Source organism: Festucalex cinctus, chromosome 9 (assembly GCF_051991245.1).
Source record: "Festucalex cinctus isolate MCC-2025b chromosome 9, RoL_Fcin_1.0, whole genome shotgun sequence".
Taxonomy (NCBI): domain Eukaryota; kingdom Metazoa; phylum Chordata; class Actinopteri; order Syngnathiformes; family Syngnathidae; genus Festucalex; species Festucalex cinctus.
Genome location: NC_135419.1, coordinates 17263256 through 17280257, shown reverse-complemented (window position 1 = coordinate 17280257; position 17002 = coordinate 17263256). Strand labels below are relative to the sequence as shown.

General features: G+C 41.1%; 1 protein-coding gene across 2 annotated transcripts in view; it reads right to left on the bottom strand.

Annotated features, from left to right (window-relative positions):
• Nucleotides 1–9988: 9988 nt before the first annotated feature.
• fat4 (FAT atypical cadherin 4) overlaps nt 9989–17002 on the bottom strand; it is a 101748-nt gene continuing 94734 nt past the window's right edge. For both annotated transcript variants that reach the window (XM_077532307.1, XM_077532308.1), the window contains 3 exons: nt 15513–15730; nt 14151–14412; nt 9989–12931 (listed from right to left, as the gene is read on the bottom strand). In XM_077532307.1, the coding sequence (XP_077388433.1) occupies nt 11025–12931; nt 14151–14412; nt 15513–15730 (2387 nt within the window). In that variant the 3' untranslated portion in view covers nt 9989–11024. The remainder of the gene's footprint in view (nt 12932–14150; nt 14413–15512; nt 15731–17002) is intronic.

Genomic DNA, 17002 nt, shown 5'->3' with positions numbered 1-17002 from the left:
GCAAGGCGGCGTGCTGAGCCCACACGCTTTTTTTTGCCACAGCAAATTAGGCCCAATGAACGAACGAACGCAGGTCCTTCTGGGCCTCGGGATGTCATATCACCAGCTGGGAATGCTCAACAGGCTAAAACTGCTAAAGTGGCATCCAGACTAGAAACAAATTATCCCTAAAAATGCGTGTTTGTACATTATCATAAAATTAACATCAATGCTTCATGTTACATTAGAATAATGGCTTTCTTAACATAACAAAATCTCCCAAACACAAAATGTTTTGATCCCATGAAACCAAGACTAAACTTTGTGGCAATAATTCCTAAAGTTATGTGTGGCACCTACCTTTTAAAGTGTGCTGGTGGCAGCATCATGCAAGTGAATTATGAACAGTTCACGTTACTTGCCAAAATTAGCATAAAACCCTCAGGATTATCCTGGAAAGCAATAAAATGGAGTAAGAAAAGCCTACTAGAACAAATGAACTTTATTTGAGGTAAATAGTTTTTTATCTCGACGGTATGCATTATTTAATTTTATTTGTACATCTTTTAACATTATAACTTTACATAAATTAGTCCGAGGGGGAAAAGAGTCATAATATTAGTGGATTGAAGTCTAAATGGTGAGATTAGAGTTACTTTTTTTAAATATTTTATTTTTGTTGGATTAAAATAGTATTTTTAGATATTTATTTTGGGAAAAAGTCATAGTTTAACAAGACTAGAATCTAGAATAGAGTTAGAGAATAGAGTTTTCGGAGGGGAAAAAAAAAAACTTCTTAATACAGCACAGAAATGGTGAGAATAAAATATTTTGATCCCCCCCCCCAAGACAAAAGGTGAGGAAGTATTTTTTCTGGGACATTATTAATCTTAATATTACCAAAAAATTTGCTTTTTTTTTTTTTTTTTTAAGGATAAAATGGCAGGATTGTGAATAGTTATAGAATTGTAGAAGAACGATGAAAAACACTACCAATCCTGTCTTTAAAACCAACAACAAATATTGACATTATATATACAGTAAGTGTATCGCTTTCCCACTCGTTCATGCAGTGGAAAGAAAGCGTGGATCTTCCTCGTGAGGTCAAAAGTCATGTTTTATTTTCACTTTTCTGACTAGAGATGCGAGCCATCCAAAATCAACTGATCTTCAATTTCATTTCAATTCAAACAAAACACTACATCAAATTTGAATACAAGCCGAATTACAGTCCGGTTATTAATGGGTTGGACATGACACAGCCGATGTCTGAATTGAGTGGGGCGAAAAGCAAACATTTAACCCCCAATTTTTTTTAGGATTTGTGCAGCAGTTTCACACTGAAATGAAGCGTCTGTGTCATCGCTCAGAGGATGTAAAAATAGCTGAAACGTGGAAGCAATTTCTGCTCATTAGGCTTCTATTTGCGCTGCAATTTGAATTGTTGTTTCTTTATTCTCCGCCAGGGACGATGAAAGCGTCGCCTTGATGTTGATGGCGAGCGGCCGCTGTTGTTTCAGCAGTTGAGGGCTTGAACTGCGCGCAAGAGAAGTGTAACATTTTCCTATCCACGACAACAATGGAGGCACAATGAGAACATTTTTTTTGTGGGTAAACATGACACTTGCAACTTATATTTTGACGTTCATGTTGTAAAGATGTCACTTTTTTTTTTGTCTTTTTGTCTTCAGACGGATCCAAATCAAAGTCCTTTAACCAGAAAAGGCAGCAAGATGGCAGAAGGCCCAAACCAAAAACGCGAAGGAAAATCCGACCAACCAGTCACAGTGGTAAACCTCAATTAGCAGACACAACAAGTACAAGACGAACGTCATATTTTTGGGGAGGAAAAAAAAAAATTGTTCAATAGACTTTTAAAGAATATTTTTCAGGTGGTTGAACACAACTTTTTTTTTTTTTTTTTTTTTAATACTAAAATCAAACTTTTTGTCTTGTCAATTATTTTTTAAGCACATTAAAAAAGGATTTTATTTATTTTTTTAATCAGGATTTTTTCGAATTATGTAAAATACTCTGATTCATAATTACATTTTTATGTAACAAAAAATTATCAAATATTGATGACTTTCTTCTTAGAGTATTGTATTGTATTAATCTCGTAATATTATGAGGCAATCATCTGTAGGAATTTTCCTTTTGGCCAAAATAATGAAAGCGAAATACAAATGTTTTTTTTACATTTTTTGTTTCTTTCTTCTTCTTTTTTTTTCTATACTACAGTTAAAAAAAAAAAAAAAATCTCAATCTTAATGTCTGAAAGGGTCTTAAATTATGTCACATAATTAAAACTCCAAAGACTAAAGACTTACTTAATTAAAAATAAATAACACTTGGAATATTATGACTTTTTTTTTCTTTTTATTTAAATGAAAAAAAAATCTTGTAATATAACAACAAACATATTTTTTTTTCCTGTAAGAAATGTATTTTTAGTTGTGACTGTCCCAATATTAAGACTTTTTTTTTTTCTTTCTTGAATTTCCTTGTTTTAGGGGTTGTGTGCAGGGCACTGGTAACTTGCAACATCAAGACTTTGTAAAAGGTGAGTTGAATTTCTGATTCTGGTGAAATGATGTCACACAACTCCAAAGATGGACATTGGAAGCACATTTTTTAGAGAAATGCTTGTCAAACCAAATGTTGCTGCATTTAAAATTCAAACACAACACAAGATTTATTTATTTTTTTGCAAGTTGTCTTTGTTGGCAAGGCTCCCGTTTAACACTATGATTGAAAAGCTTTTGTTAAAAATTGAGTTTACTTTGTGTGGCCGTCGCTCGAGGCGTTTACAGTCTCGCTCGGCCTTCGTTTGAATGCGAAAGAGGCCGAGAAGGAACACGGCGCATTATGTTAGGTGGGAGGTAACGCGGCCATTGAGGGACAATTAGCATGAAGCCTCCCATGAACCTTTTGGAAGGACGGAGTGAAAGATTAAGACTTGACAACAGATAGCAGGGCATGGGAAAATCCAACACTCAAGCCGACCAATCAGCAAAAGGAAGCACAATCAAGTCATGACAGCTCGTTTTTGATTGATTGATTGATTTTTTCATTACTATACTGAAAAATGAATGTGCTTCACGCTCAGCTGCCACGTCGAAGCGCATTGCCGCGTCCTCTTGAAGTCACATTTGTTTCTCTCTTTGCCTGGATGGATGTGACTTAATGTTCCCCGAAGCCTCTTTGCAAAGCCCCAAATTCCAACAGTAAAGGAGCTCTGTGATTGGATAGAAACGATTCTCAAGTTGAGAGTGTTTTCTCCAGTATGAGTGGACACCTGTGCGTCAGTCTGCAAAATTCCGGAAGACACTCTTGACTTTTGTAAACATCCCAGTGAGATGAGTCACTTGAAAATCTGTCTACCTTTGCCAAAAAAAGAATTTGTTGGTGAGTAGGCTTACAGTTTAAACAGCAATGACACATATTGGATCCGTTTCAACCACCGAAGAATAAGTTGCAACGTGTTTTTGTTTTTTTTAATGAGGAAAATAGAGATATATGTATTTCATAATACATACGTAATTACTTGGCATGAAGTCAAACAAAGAAGCTTTTTTTGCTGTTTTGTTTTTTTTTGCTCACTATACATGGTCGTTCTTTGGGCGCTCCGAATTGTCCCAAGGTGTGCTTGTGAGTGTGCATGCGTATTCGTCTCTGTGTGCCCTGCGATTGGCTGGCAACCAGTTCAGGGTGTATCCTGCCTACTGCCCGGAGCCAGTTGGGATAGGCTCCAGCACGCCCCGCGACTCTTGTGAGGAGTAAGCGGTCAAGAAAATGGATGGATGGATGGTACACGGTCGTTTAATAATAATAATAATTGGTGCTGTTCCGATACCGATACTGGTATCGGCAGAGGCGCCGATACTGCATTAAAACAGTGGTATCGTTATTGGTGAGTACTCACAAGTAACATGCCGATACAATTAATTGCAACACTAGGATTTTGGTTGCAGCATCTTGTGTCTTGCTCGTGCACGACATTCACTGATATGTGACATGTTCACTAAAATGCCGATCTAAGATATCCTATTGACCCTTGAATGCTCTGAACCAATGGCAGGACAGCTTTTTCATGTTGAGGAAAAAAAAAAAAAAACTAAAGTATCGGTATGGTATCACTACCAGTCAATACTGCAAAGCTGGATATCGGAATCGGTATCAGGGGCCAAAAAACGGTATCGGAACAACACTAATAATAATGGATCAGATTTACCGTATATAGCTCTTTTTTTGGACACTCAAGAGGCTTTACATGGATACATTATTTGTGCGCCAAGGTTATTCTGGTTAACTAAAACTAATGAAAAAACTAAAATAAATAAATAAATAAATAAATAAATCTATTTTGTTAACGAAATAAAATAAAAATGAAAATGCTTTTAAAAAAATGAAAACTGCAACTACATTATGATTATAGAAAACAATTTCTTCGTTGTAGTCTTTGGTTATTAATTTAATGCATGAGCCTTTGGGAATGATTTTAAATGTGATTTTAAGTAGATTTATTTTGATATTAAGAGGAATAAGGCCGTTTGAAAGTGTGTCACACAGAAGTGATGTCATCTCGCAGCAGCCAATGGAAAAGCACCTTCAGATAATGTCCCTCCCATGGTGTTTTTTGAAATATTGCGCACAAGTAATAGGCATAAAAAAACTAAAACTAATACTGAAACTAACTAAAACAAAGTATTTATTAAATAACTAAAATGGGAGAGCAAGGATCGAAGTAAGTTAACATAAGTAAATCCATAAAAACATAATCTGAGTCACTTAACGTATCGCAAAGTATTAACTTTACAAGTTGATTTGCAGATTTTCAGCTTGCGCACCTCTAACATTTCAAGTTCGTTCAACAACCACATTGGCATATATTCACCCCTGAAGGCGTCGTAGAGGAAAAGGCACTTCATGCTCCACACATGATCAGCAGCCGTTTTTTTTTGCTAACATGTGTGTGGAAGCTGCGGAGCTTTTTGTGTGTGTGTGTGTGTGTGTGTGTGTAGTGTGGCCAGCGCGAAGCCTTTCAACACACATGAAAGCGATCCTCCGGAGCTGTCGGAAGAGCGTTAGCGCGTCACGTCAACCAACCCGTCTTACTTGGCCTCTCTTCCACTCCTAATTTCAATCTTGAGGCTCGGGATGCGGAGGCCAGAAAGGCGCAAACGTTGTCGTCACCAGCTCGCGCCGCAGACTCGCCGCGCCGCGCCAAGCGTTTGTGACGCCCCTGTCACACTTTTGCTACCTCAGCAATATTTTGCGCTCTAATTAGAAGCCGCCGATGTAGTGTTCGCTGCCGGTCAGCCCCGGCGCGCCCGTTTTGCTGCCGTCTTCGCTTTTGAAACAGTCCCGCCGCTACCACGTTCGCCGTCGCTGACGTGGGCAGCGCCGCTTTTAGCCCGCGCCGGGACCGCACATCCGACAAACAAATCAGTCATCATCGGCGACCGCTCGCTCACCAAAAACATGGCTTAATGATGTTCGACAAGTGCGGTGAAAACTGCTGCGCCAGCTAGCGTGCAATTTAGCACAAAAACTGTTTTGGGTTTTAAGTTGAAAAGATGTCAAAACGGTCGAACGGTTCGTTGTTTGCAGATAGTGAACAATTCTTAAAAAAAAAAAAAAACTCTTCAAACTGTTTCTTGCCTATCACAAATGAACCTTTTTGGACAAGTTGACATTTAAACTTGTCAAACTACTGAAAAAAAATCAAGAATTGTGGAGTTAAAACAACCACATAATTTACCTTAAAGTTCACTAGCTTAATGCTAATGCTAATGCTAATGCTGACAAGCTAACCAATAGCATCTATGTAAATATAACGATTCGATTCGTATCATGATTCATAGGTCACAATTCGATTCAATACCGATTAATCCCGATACAAGTTTGTCAATTGTTGTGATTTTATTTTTTTTACTCAAATTTAGAAAATACTAATCAGTAAACTTGTACATGTACACTGTAAGATTTGTATGAAAATGTATTATTTATCTGAAACTTCAGTCTTATAACTGTGAACCGCTGTATTGAACAAACAGGTTGTAATCTGTTCCATCATTGAACAGCATTGAAATAAAAGTAAGATGTTTTGTTGAATATTTATCAAAAATGGATGTTTAAAAATCGATTCGGCCGCCGATTGAATCGATTCAAGAATTACACACTTGCCGAATGGATTTTAACACCCCTAATATATATATATATATATATATATATATATATATATATATATATATATATATATATATATATTACATTATTATATATGTTAAATTGGCCTTAGGCAAGCATAACATTTAAACAAGTAAATAATAATTTTTAATAAAAATAAGTGTTTTAATTTTGTAAATTTTATTTTTGGCCGGCTGTGGCATCAACCTTACACTGGATTACATTTAAGCACTTTACATCGTTTTAATCAAGCATCATCATCAATTTATAGATTTTTATTTTAACCCATTGTACAAAAAATAAAGGCCTGGCCCTTACTAAACATCGTAGTAAATCGTCTGCCGTTTCGGTGGCCATTTTGTGTGCAAACAGTCGTTCATCCGCCGCACGTACGATGGTGTTGACTGCAAGTCTTGTTTGAAAAGCTCCCAAGTGAAGCGAGTGCACATGCGCCAGGCTGGAACGTTGACACAAGGGCGGCACGCCGGCTGCTTTTGGAGGCCGCTCAAGCTAACAGCATCCTGTGTGGACGTGAAGTGCGTTGACACTGGCATGCGTGGCGTCTCGCGCTGACGTTCAAGGACCGCCGCCTTGATGTCACACAATGAGAACGGCTTGTTTTTTTGTTTTTTTTGGATAACAAGATTTGGACGCATTCACACACATGCGAGTATAAATCTTCAACTAAAGTATGGTTGGTGTACCAGCGGTGGTTAGTACTTTTGGCCAACTGTTTTTTGATGAGGATCATGAAGTGCACAATATGAGTAAACAGGGAGCTTTGAATAAGTGACATGCTTTTTTGTTTTGTTTTTTGTTTTGTTTAATAAATGTTTTATTGACATATATTTAGAAACAATTTTTTTGCACTTTTGATCTTGACAAATTTACAACTTTATTCAGGTGCAATGATTAATCGAAAATTACTAATCAATTGTGAATAATAGAATCAATAGAAAATATTCTCCTATTTATGTAGTCTGGTTTTACAGACTACACAAAGACTTTCTTTGTGTTTTTTCAAAATAAGATGTGCATCTTTTACTTTGGAAAACAATGATCGACATGTTTGACAATGTGACAGATCAAGGCAAAGTCCTGAATCTTAATTAATTTATTTACTTTAATTTATGTTAATGATCTCTTTTGGAATTAAGGGATAGACTGGAATATTATTATTATTATTATTTTTATCCGATTGACAAAATCATCTGCAGTTTAATCGATGACTAAAATTAGGAATGTTCGAAACCACTTCTTTTTAAAACTAGTACGAGTATTCACTTGAGCACTGATACCTGTCGGACTCTTGATTTATAAAATATCATTTAACAGTAAGACAAAATATGTGAATAAAGGCAAAACTGCCACAGTATAGCGCCAACTACTGCCAAGAAGGGTTAGTTGTAGCCCTAGTAATAGTATGTAACAGTAAAAATAACAAAAAAGAGAGTATCTTGAAATGATGACTATTCTAATCATATTACACAGTTTTTTCCCCCCAGTAATAATAAATCACATGTATCTAATGTAAAGAGCATTTTTGCAAGTCGAGCAAGGGGATGTTTGCGAGGCAAGCAAGCGGTGAGTGAGAAGTCCAAGAGGAGCAAGTAAGCGGCTGTTGTTGTTTACATCTTGACCCACATAAAAAAAGAAGAAACGCAAGCGGCACGTGTATTATTCTGCGTCCATTGGTTGGTCTCCTGCGGGGTCCCAATTAGCAGAGCGTCTCACGGCCGTGCCCTAATTTAATTTCGTCGGATAATTTCAACATTAAGCAACTTTCAAGGACAAATCAGTCATCAATGGTTTTGCTATTTCTTTCCAGAACTCTTTGGAAAGTGCAAATCTCGCAGCAGATGTTGCTAATTCGGCTCACAATCGCTGGTGATGCGTTCACGGGGGACGGACGTTACAAACGCTTCAACATGATTTCACTCAAATTCTGCATTTCAAACTCTGGTCTGAAAAATCAAATGAAATACAAATAATTGCCTCCGCTCTAATATACACCATGCCCCAATTAATAGTTCTTAATACTTATTTACTCTGCCTAATAGTGCGCATGTGTCACGGTTGCCATCCTAACCACAACACACCAAAACAGCCTGGAGAGCAGATGTGGCATCTGTAAAGCTGACGTTTCGAGGTTTCCAAGCACAAGTGACTTTGGTTGACATTCACAACATGGCTAAAAGAAATTATCATACCATTATTTTTTGTTTTGTTTTTAATAGGTGGTGTGATTATTTGCTATTGGTATTATTTAATTTTTACTATATCAATAAATACAATACATATAAGAAATATAATAATAAATAAAGTGACATTTATTTGTATTTAATAGTTTTACTTATTAGCAATGTATTCAACAGCATAGCAGGCATCTATTGGGAGTCAGGCTTTTATTTTTCGACTACATATTAGATTTATTGTGCAATTTAAAACAAATATGTATGAGCAGAATAATAAACATTGAAGCTGAGCTTTTAAATGTCAGTTAACGTAATGCATTTATTGTGCTATTTTATGTTTTTTTTTTCCATTAATGGTTATTTATTCAACCAAATAATATTATTGGGGTCTGACCTTGATGACTAAATCGATTAGTCAGAATTTATGAAGTAATTTACTAAGTCTAAATAACAAAATGAATTAAAAATTACAATAAAATGTTAAAAGTAGAGTTAGAATTATTTATGTATAAATTAAATAAGTAATAAACCCTGGCCACTTCATTGCACAATCTGTACATACTGACTATTACTACTTATTACTTAATTAGTTTAATTTTATGTTTGTTTGCTACCACACGCAATAGTCAGACAGATGAAAATACAGTAGTTGCACGCTATACTATATATACTGAGGAAGATGAAGCAATCTATAATGCGGTCGGTTTTCAGAGCTGCATCCAAGCTTTGATTCGACTCAATTGGATTGTAAATCCGTAAAACGGCAGACAGACTGACTGCTTTTGATTTACTCGGCTTTCCTCTGGAGAGTTTAAATCAAGGTTTGTTTATGCATTACGCTTGCACTTGTATAGTCAAATGCGTCACATTGCTTCTCAGTCAGTTACATTAAAGGTTGGATGAACGAATGCACACCAAAGGAGGCGCTATGGCTGCAACTCATAATCATCAATCTTCATAAGCATTTTTCTGGAGGGGGTGGCGGTGGAACTATTTATTCTGAGGGGCCAATATCAGCAGCGCCGTGCCACATCCTTTCATAAATACTGCGAAAGTCAACATGGAAATGATTTGAACGGGGATTAGACGTTTGATGACATTTTGCGGTCGCGTGGGGGAACGCCACGGGAGCTCCATGGGAAGTTGAAGGGCGCCTCGTTCGCACCTTCGATCGCAGGTTGTAAAATCTGCAAAGCGCATCAGTGGGCGGGATCGTCGCATAGTGTGGGAAACATCAGCTGCGTGGTTTTCGGACATTGTAAAAGTTTTTTTTTTTGTGCTCTGAACGCAGATCGCATTGCTTTTCGGATCATGTTCAAATTCTGTGAGTTTGGAAACGGGGTTGAGATCTCAACATGTGGCGAAAATGCGCTTGCTTCACTTTGGAGCAAGTTCACCATTTTCAGAGACTAAACAGCATCTTTCAAAAGTCAATTAAGAGTCAGACCAAGACAAATCGCTGCACCAAAAAACAACAACAACAAAAAAAAACTACCAATAGGGAAGCTGTGACTTCCCAATTATTGTTGACTGACTGTCTGCATTGTCTAAATGGTTCGCAACAAGATATATCAACAATCATATTTAAATAAATATTTTTTTTTATTCTGTTATTGGCTTTTTACAAGTACAAAGCATACAGCATGTTATAGTTTTATAAAAAGTGGAAAATACTGACGTTACATATGTAACAGATGTAAAAAATAGGTCTTTAACCCTTACTTTCCCCGAAAGTAAGAACATACATTTCGGCTTATGAAAAAATATCCATAAAAACACAGCTTAAGTAATTTAAGTTAATAAACCGTACAAAAAACAAAACAAAAACAAAAAACAAAGCAAACTTACAACATAATGTCAACATAATGGACAAAGACACCAATGACAAATGACTCCACGTTTGACACGTGTCAACAATATACACAGTCTTTGTTTGTCTGTTTGGGTCATTTAAGAAAAAAGATCCACAAGTTGTCATCATGTTGATTGCAAAACAAAATGGCAGAGCATTTGAAATGCGAAGGATACCACCCAAAACAAACAAACAAACCGAGAAAACACATTTGTCCCCATGCTGCAATCCTCAAATGTGCGTAAGGCAGCCGACTTGATTCATCGTCACTCTTGGAGCAATTCGCCAGCCTTTTGTGAGAAAACAAAACCCGAGGCGATAACCGGCGGCGAACGGGTGTGATTTACATGGGAGTGCTTACTTTCACGCCGCGTCTGCAGGTGCGCTCCCTTCAAAACGCACGTCCTTCCTTTACCATGGAATTCAAACTTGACCGACAACGTATGAACAGGAGTTTTGTTTCGCTCAACAGCTGCGAGTGTTAATTGAATCTGCCGTCTGATCTTTCGGGCTGCGAGGGAGAGGCAATATCGGTAATAAGGAACAGAAACATTTGACCTAGATAACACTTATGGAGGTCAATTGAATTCAGATGCAGGCTTCTTCAAAGGGTGCAAACAATGCATGACGGGATAGCTGGACAGAGACTGGTAAAACCTTTCCAAGGTGGATTCGGGTGCCGTTGGTTCTGCCTTACTGCATTGAAAGTCGTCATTATTATTTTTCCATTCAAAAACACAGAACATAGTCCGACGTTCTTTTTTCGGAGAACGTCACCAAAATCTACAACGTGACAATAAATAGTCTCATACGTATTGTTCTGCTTCCCCTTCATTAAGAATGGTGACCGAGCCGTCGCCACTGTTCATTTCAATGTCCTTTGCAGATGCGTTTTCGGGAAGCATCGCTAAGTCCTTGAACACATCGACGTAATGTCCAAAACCGGGACCCCAGCTCAAAAGATTGTCCCAGTTGAATGCCCCAGCTGGCGGGCCCAGTTTGTGAGGGAGGGTGTTGTACTGCTCAGCGGGAGGCAACTGGGCCATGCCAGGACCCCCTTCCGCCTGGCGGCTCGAGTACCGCCTCTGCTTCAACCTCCCACAATAGTCCTCGTCGTCCGCGTCGGACTCGTTGACTTGCGAGAGCTTGGGGACCCGGGAGCTGTAAGAAACGGGTTTTTCCCGGTCGTACTCCATCTCCGAGCAGGTGAAGGAGTCGTGTGAGTCGCTCTCCGAAGAGGACTCTGGGGCAGGAATGCCGTCAGCGGGGTTGCGGACCCGTGAGAGAGGCCGGCGGCAGTCCTCTTCGGAGCTGGAGCGCCCGTGGTCGGCGCTGCAGATGCTGGGGTTGCGAGGGCGAGGATTGTTCAGCCGCTCCACTTCCTCGATGGAGAGCCCCACGGGGGGTCCCGTCTCCAAGGGGATCTGCTCAATGGGCTGCTTGAGCCGACTCCCCGGGCGGGATGTGTGGCCGTGGCCGGCCATAGTCTGTGGACTCTTACTGCGCCTCCCCAGCCGGGTGGCGTAGTTGAACATGGGCGGTGGCTGGCACATGTCATTGTGCATGTCCAGGGGGCTCCCCTCGCGGCGAGCCAGGTTAAGCTCTCTAGTCGGGGTGTTTCTGTAAAAGGAGGAGGGCTTTGTGAACGGGGCCGGGGAGTGCCTGGAAAGATGGCTAGGCGTGGGGCAAGCAGAGTTGGCGTGGCTGAGCGGGGTGCTTCGTAGTGCTTGCGTGTACTGAGGTTGGTAGGAGTAACTGGTGGCACCCAGGGGCAAGGGGGACTGCCTTGCAAAGCCAAGTGGGCTGTGTCTCTGGATGGAGAATTTGGGTGTGTGGCTTCGAAACTGCTTATAGTGCTGAATGATGTCCGCGTCAGACGGTGCGATGCTGCTGGCGTTGTCAATGTCGTAGTGTTCGATCTCGGCCTCCGGACCATTGCAAGGAGCGCAGGGAGCGCTCGGGACAGCATCATTGTTGTGAGGGATGTCAGACTCATCGTAGATCAGATACGGGTTTTCCCTTTCGATGATATCCGGTTTGGGATTCCCTTCGGGTTGCTTGCGGACCATCATGTCATCTCCGTACGGCGGGATGTTGTCTGGGTCATCGAAGGCCACGTTCTCACTGCCCTTCTTCTTCTTTTTCTTCTTCTCCTTGGGTTTCTTCTCCTTGGTATCCTTTGGCACTTTGGTTTTATTGCGGTCCTTGCAGTGGTTGCACAGGATGAGACTGAGCACAACCAAGGCGAGCACCGTGGCACAGCTGCCGACGATGGCGGGGACTGCCCAAATAGGGAGAACCATGGCTTCCGTTGCGGGGTTTGGACTACAGACAAAGCCGCCGTTGTTGGCCGTCTTGCAGGTGGTCCCTTGAGGGCACTGGACACCCAGGCAGGCCACCTGGGTCTCACATGTCTTTCCGGTGTAGAATTCGGAGCAGACGCAGGTGAAACCCAAACGGGGATCTGGCACACAGCTTCCGTGGTTCTGACAAGGACCGGAGGCACAGTCGCCAGGTGGGACGCACTGATACGTGTACCACTGGTTGATGCACATCAGACCATCCCAGCACGGGCTGCTCTCGCACAAGTTCGGACCTCTGCAACCAATCTTGACAGATGGACTGGTCTTTGTTAATGCAACAAGGCCGTGTTCTCCGGTGAAGGGCAGGTTCTCGCCATTATATTTCACATAGGCCAGGCATCCATCAAAACCTGCGGACAAAAAAGTGGAAGAAAAGAAACAGTCGTTATAGACTAGGAGGACACGAGGCTTTGCTAGAGTGAGATCAGTGCTGACTGAGTGATTTGTTGGGGCTGGTGCTTGCTCACTTCCTCTCAAACAAACAGGAACTGGGAGCGCTAATCACAACAAAAGGAATACTGTTTGGGCAGCTAATTGGTCAAAAACAAATACATGCTTAACTTGCAGATTTACATAAAGAAAAATGGAAAGTGTTTTATCCAAAACAGAGAGTCCATCGTCTTAGCTGTTGTAGCTTCCAGACATACATCTGTGTCCGATGAGTGTGTCTGTATGTAATTTAATCTCTGGCTTTGTGTATTGTCAAACAACACTGCCTCACTGATGTCAATATAACTTTTTTTTCTGTATTATTAAATTCATCGCAGTGCAGTCCATTTTGTTTTTGATCGTTTAAACACTGAAAATGCACTGCACCACTTGAGGTCACAGTTGGTTGACTGTGAGTCGGCATGCTCGGAAATATGCCCTCCTTCAACAAATCAGGATTTTGACCATATTAGTCTGTGGCATTCCATTAATTTTCCGTCTCCTGAAAAGCGGGAAATTTACTATGCAGCGTTGCGTCTGTCTGGAAAGTGGAAACGCGTCGTTTCACCTTTTCCAAGTGTCCTCAACACAACCTCGAGGATGTCTGACTGATTTAGGTTGAAAACACGGGAAACAAAGTCAAAAAGACCAAATGTCCTCAAAGGCAAAGTGCTCCAAGGAGAAGTCAGATTAAATCATGATATGTTCTTCTTACATCTACAACCCCCTCCTCACCCCCGCCCTCTCTGTGACTGATATTTGATAAAGCAAAATTTGTTCAACTACTGGTAAATCTCAGCAGCGTCAAACTGAAATAAACTTGTTGGTTAGCCAAGTATGATCGACAATCGGAACAACAGATGATTAATTCCTTTCTTTGCTGCCGAACATACAAGAACTGGATGTTCTTATGTGTGCTTGTGCAAAGGGGGTATCAAGTACCACTGGACTACCGCATCAATAATCTAAAAACTCCACAATAAAACTTGACTGAAACTGCTGTTCCAAGTGCCCAATTCTGATTTGACAGTGATACATGAGATCTGATTTTTTAGATACCTCTAATGTAGCATTTTTAGACCATACTTAATTGTCTGCACGTTCAATAGCTGCAGACAAACAAACTCTCTAGAAGCTCACCTGCCGCAGTCTTCTGCTGTGCTGGACCAGGTGGGATCCCTCCGAGGGAAATGGTGAGGATGCCAAGACCTCCAAAGTCCTGGGTGGGGAGCTGGATTACACGAGAGTGGCTGTTGTCCACTTGCATCAAGGTGGTGGAGCCGTTCTTAACCAGCAAGAGGGTGTGCCACAGACCATCCGACAACACCACGTCCCCCATGGTTCGCTCCACTTTGCCGCCCACGCCCGCGTCTGAGATGTAGTGGACGTTGCCGTTCCTCAGCTGAGGGAGGGTGACAAAGTTTTGGTCATTATCATTTCATCCACCTCCCTGACAGAGTTGGCACACTCAACTCACACTGCACAAACAAAACGTCAACACGCGTTTGGACTTGGTCTTTACTCCTGACAAGTTCAGTTTGACTGGGTTTTAACTTATCGGAGGATTATCTTGTCTCAACTCCTCAAAGTTTTGGTTGTGTTGTCAGTGCCTCATTGAACTCCTCAATTTCTTTGTCTTGACTTAGTCTTAACTGCTGAAGTTTTGGTCTCCATGTGGTTATTACTCTCTAAACTAGCCTTGCTTTTGACTTGGTCTCAAAGTCTTAGTTTGGTTTTAACTCCTCAAGTCTCCGTCTTGACTTAGCTCATCCAAGTCTTGGTCTTGAATTGGGCATACTTTTCAAAATCTTGGCCTAGCTGTAGTCTTAACAAATTTTAAGTATTGGTTTTGATCTTAACTCTTCAGAGACTTGGTCATAAATCCTTGAAGTCTAACTCTTTACTCTTCAAAGTCTTGGGCCTCACCTCCTCAAAGTCTTAAGGAACCTGCAGTGTTGTTGCACTCCTCAACTCCCCAAAGCCTTAGTCTTAACTCCTAAAAGTATTTGCCTTAACTTGGTCGCAACACCTCAAAGTCATAACTCCTAGAAAAAGGTACTGGTCTTAACATCTCTAAGTCTTGGTCTTGGTCTTACCCCCTGAAGTGGAAAACTACTTGTCTTTTGACTTCACAATCCACCTGAAAAAGACCAGTATGATGTTGAAGATGTTTATTTTCACATATTGCCGACTGGGCCGCCCCTCTTAATAATTGCTTTTGTTCCTTGGCGCTGATAAGTCAAACTCCAGACTTCCTCCCGAGATCATTTTCAATACTTCAGGGGCATTAACTTCCCTTGGAAAACATTTTATTCCAACGCTGCCGCGTTTCATTATTTATAAGTCGGATCAATCCAATGTGTTTAACTGAACCAGCAGCCTGTTTGCTGCTCCCATGGAAGTGATGCGTGGAAATGGCTGCTGATACATGAACAGTGCTGGACAAGTGGGAGGTGGGAGTCGAGTTTATTTACTGAAATGATTAAATGTCCTCGGTCCTACCTTAACAGTGGTGTAGTTGCTGCTTTCTTGCACGTGCATCAACGTGCCACTCTTGCCACGCGTCCTGAACTTGACCTCCAGACGACTGGGAACGACGGGGTCAGGGGTTCCGCCCTGCAGTGACCGCCTCAGCAGGACGTCACGCTTGGGGCCCTGCTTGAGGGCGTAGTCCAGGCGACCGGTGCCATCCAGGGACAGCGCCGTGTCGGCCGTGATATCTGCACAACAGACGGGGACAGAGACAAAGAATCTTCATCATCTTGTTTCATTCTTCAAAGTTCTCCTGTGGCTTTGAATCGTCGCTCGCTCTGCAGCTGCTGCACACTCATGTCAGTTATTTTCCTTTTTCAACAGCCAGAACCACAAATTGGACCTTCATTTCTCACTCGTAATTACAGATAGCAAAGCCAAAGTGGAGCTTGCAGGCCAATAAGAGGGTCCCATGTGTCACTGAGATGAATATTAATCCAGTGCACTTGTGCACAAAGTGCAAGTCTAGAGTTGGAAGTTACCTTAAATTTGAATTCCTCAATGTTGAATCCTTATCTTGTCTTAACTCCTCAAAGTTTTATCGTCACTGCATCAGTGACTTATCAGTTAGAGTTAGTTTACATGACATTGGTGCACTTCTGTTTAAGACTGTTATCATAACACAAATCTTAAGTAATGACTCCGGGGAAAGAAATATCCTCAATCCATTACACTCGAATGTACTGGTTGAGGTGAAACTGCCATCTTTGCCAACGCCAGTGCGATAGCGCTGTCTACACAGCAATGCTAGCTCCCAACAGCTGCGTCAACACCATCACTCTGTCTTTGCCTTCCGAGGCGCTGAAAGATGCACAGCTGCACCACACATTTTTCTTCCGGGTTTTTTTTGAAGAAGGAAGAGTAAGACAAACAGCTGTCAAACACACTGTTCAGTAAACCTCATCTTGGTTATCTCGATGCGAGATGTGTGCGAGGAATATTTGAAATCAGCAGGGTTCTTTTTGAGCCCCTTGAAATTTGAGCGGTGGTGGTGGTGGTGGTGCCGCAAATACCTCCAAATTTTTATACCCTACTAATCTTGAGTTTATCCACAAATGATTGATCGTAGACTATCCCATCAGGCATCCTTTTAAATGTTGATCCATCCATTTTCTTTAGTGCTTTTCCATTAAAATCACTGGTGAGCTGGAGCCTATCCCAGATAACTTTGGTCGAGATGTGGGGTGCACCCTGAACTGGTCACCGGACAATCGCAGTCCCAATTTGTTGGAAAAAAAATGTCAAAACTTCTTGGTTCTGGAACAGCAGGCATTTTGATCGCATGGTGTACTTTAGTCTTAACAACGTTGGGTTGATTGTATATCGGACACAGTATTGTTGGACGGACTGTTTTTGGGTAAACATTGAGTTAGTCACACCCCACAATGTTCATGCTTTTGTGTCCCGAAACAGTGAGTGAACGTTTAAAGGAATGTCTTGAATGATCCCTTTTATCTAGG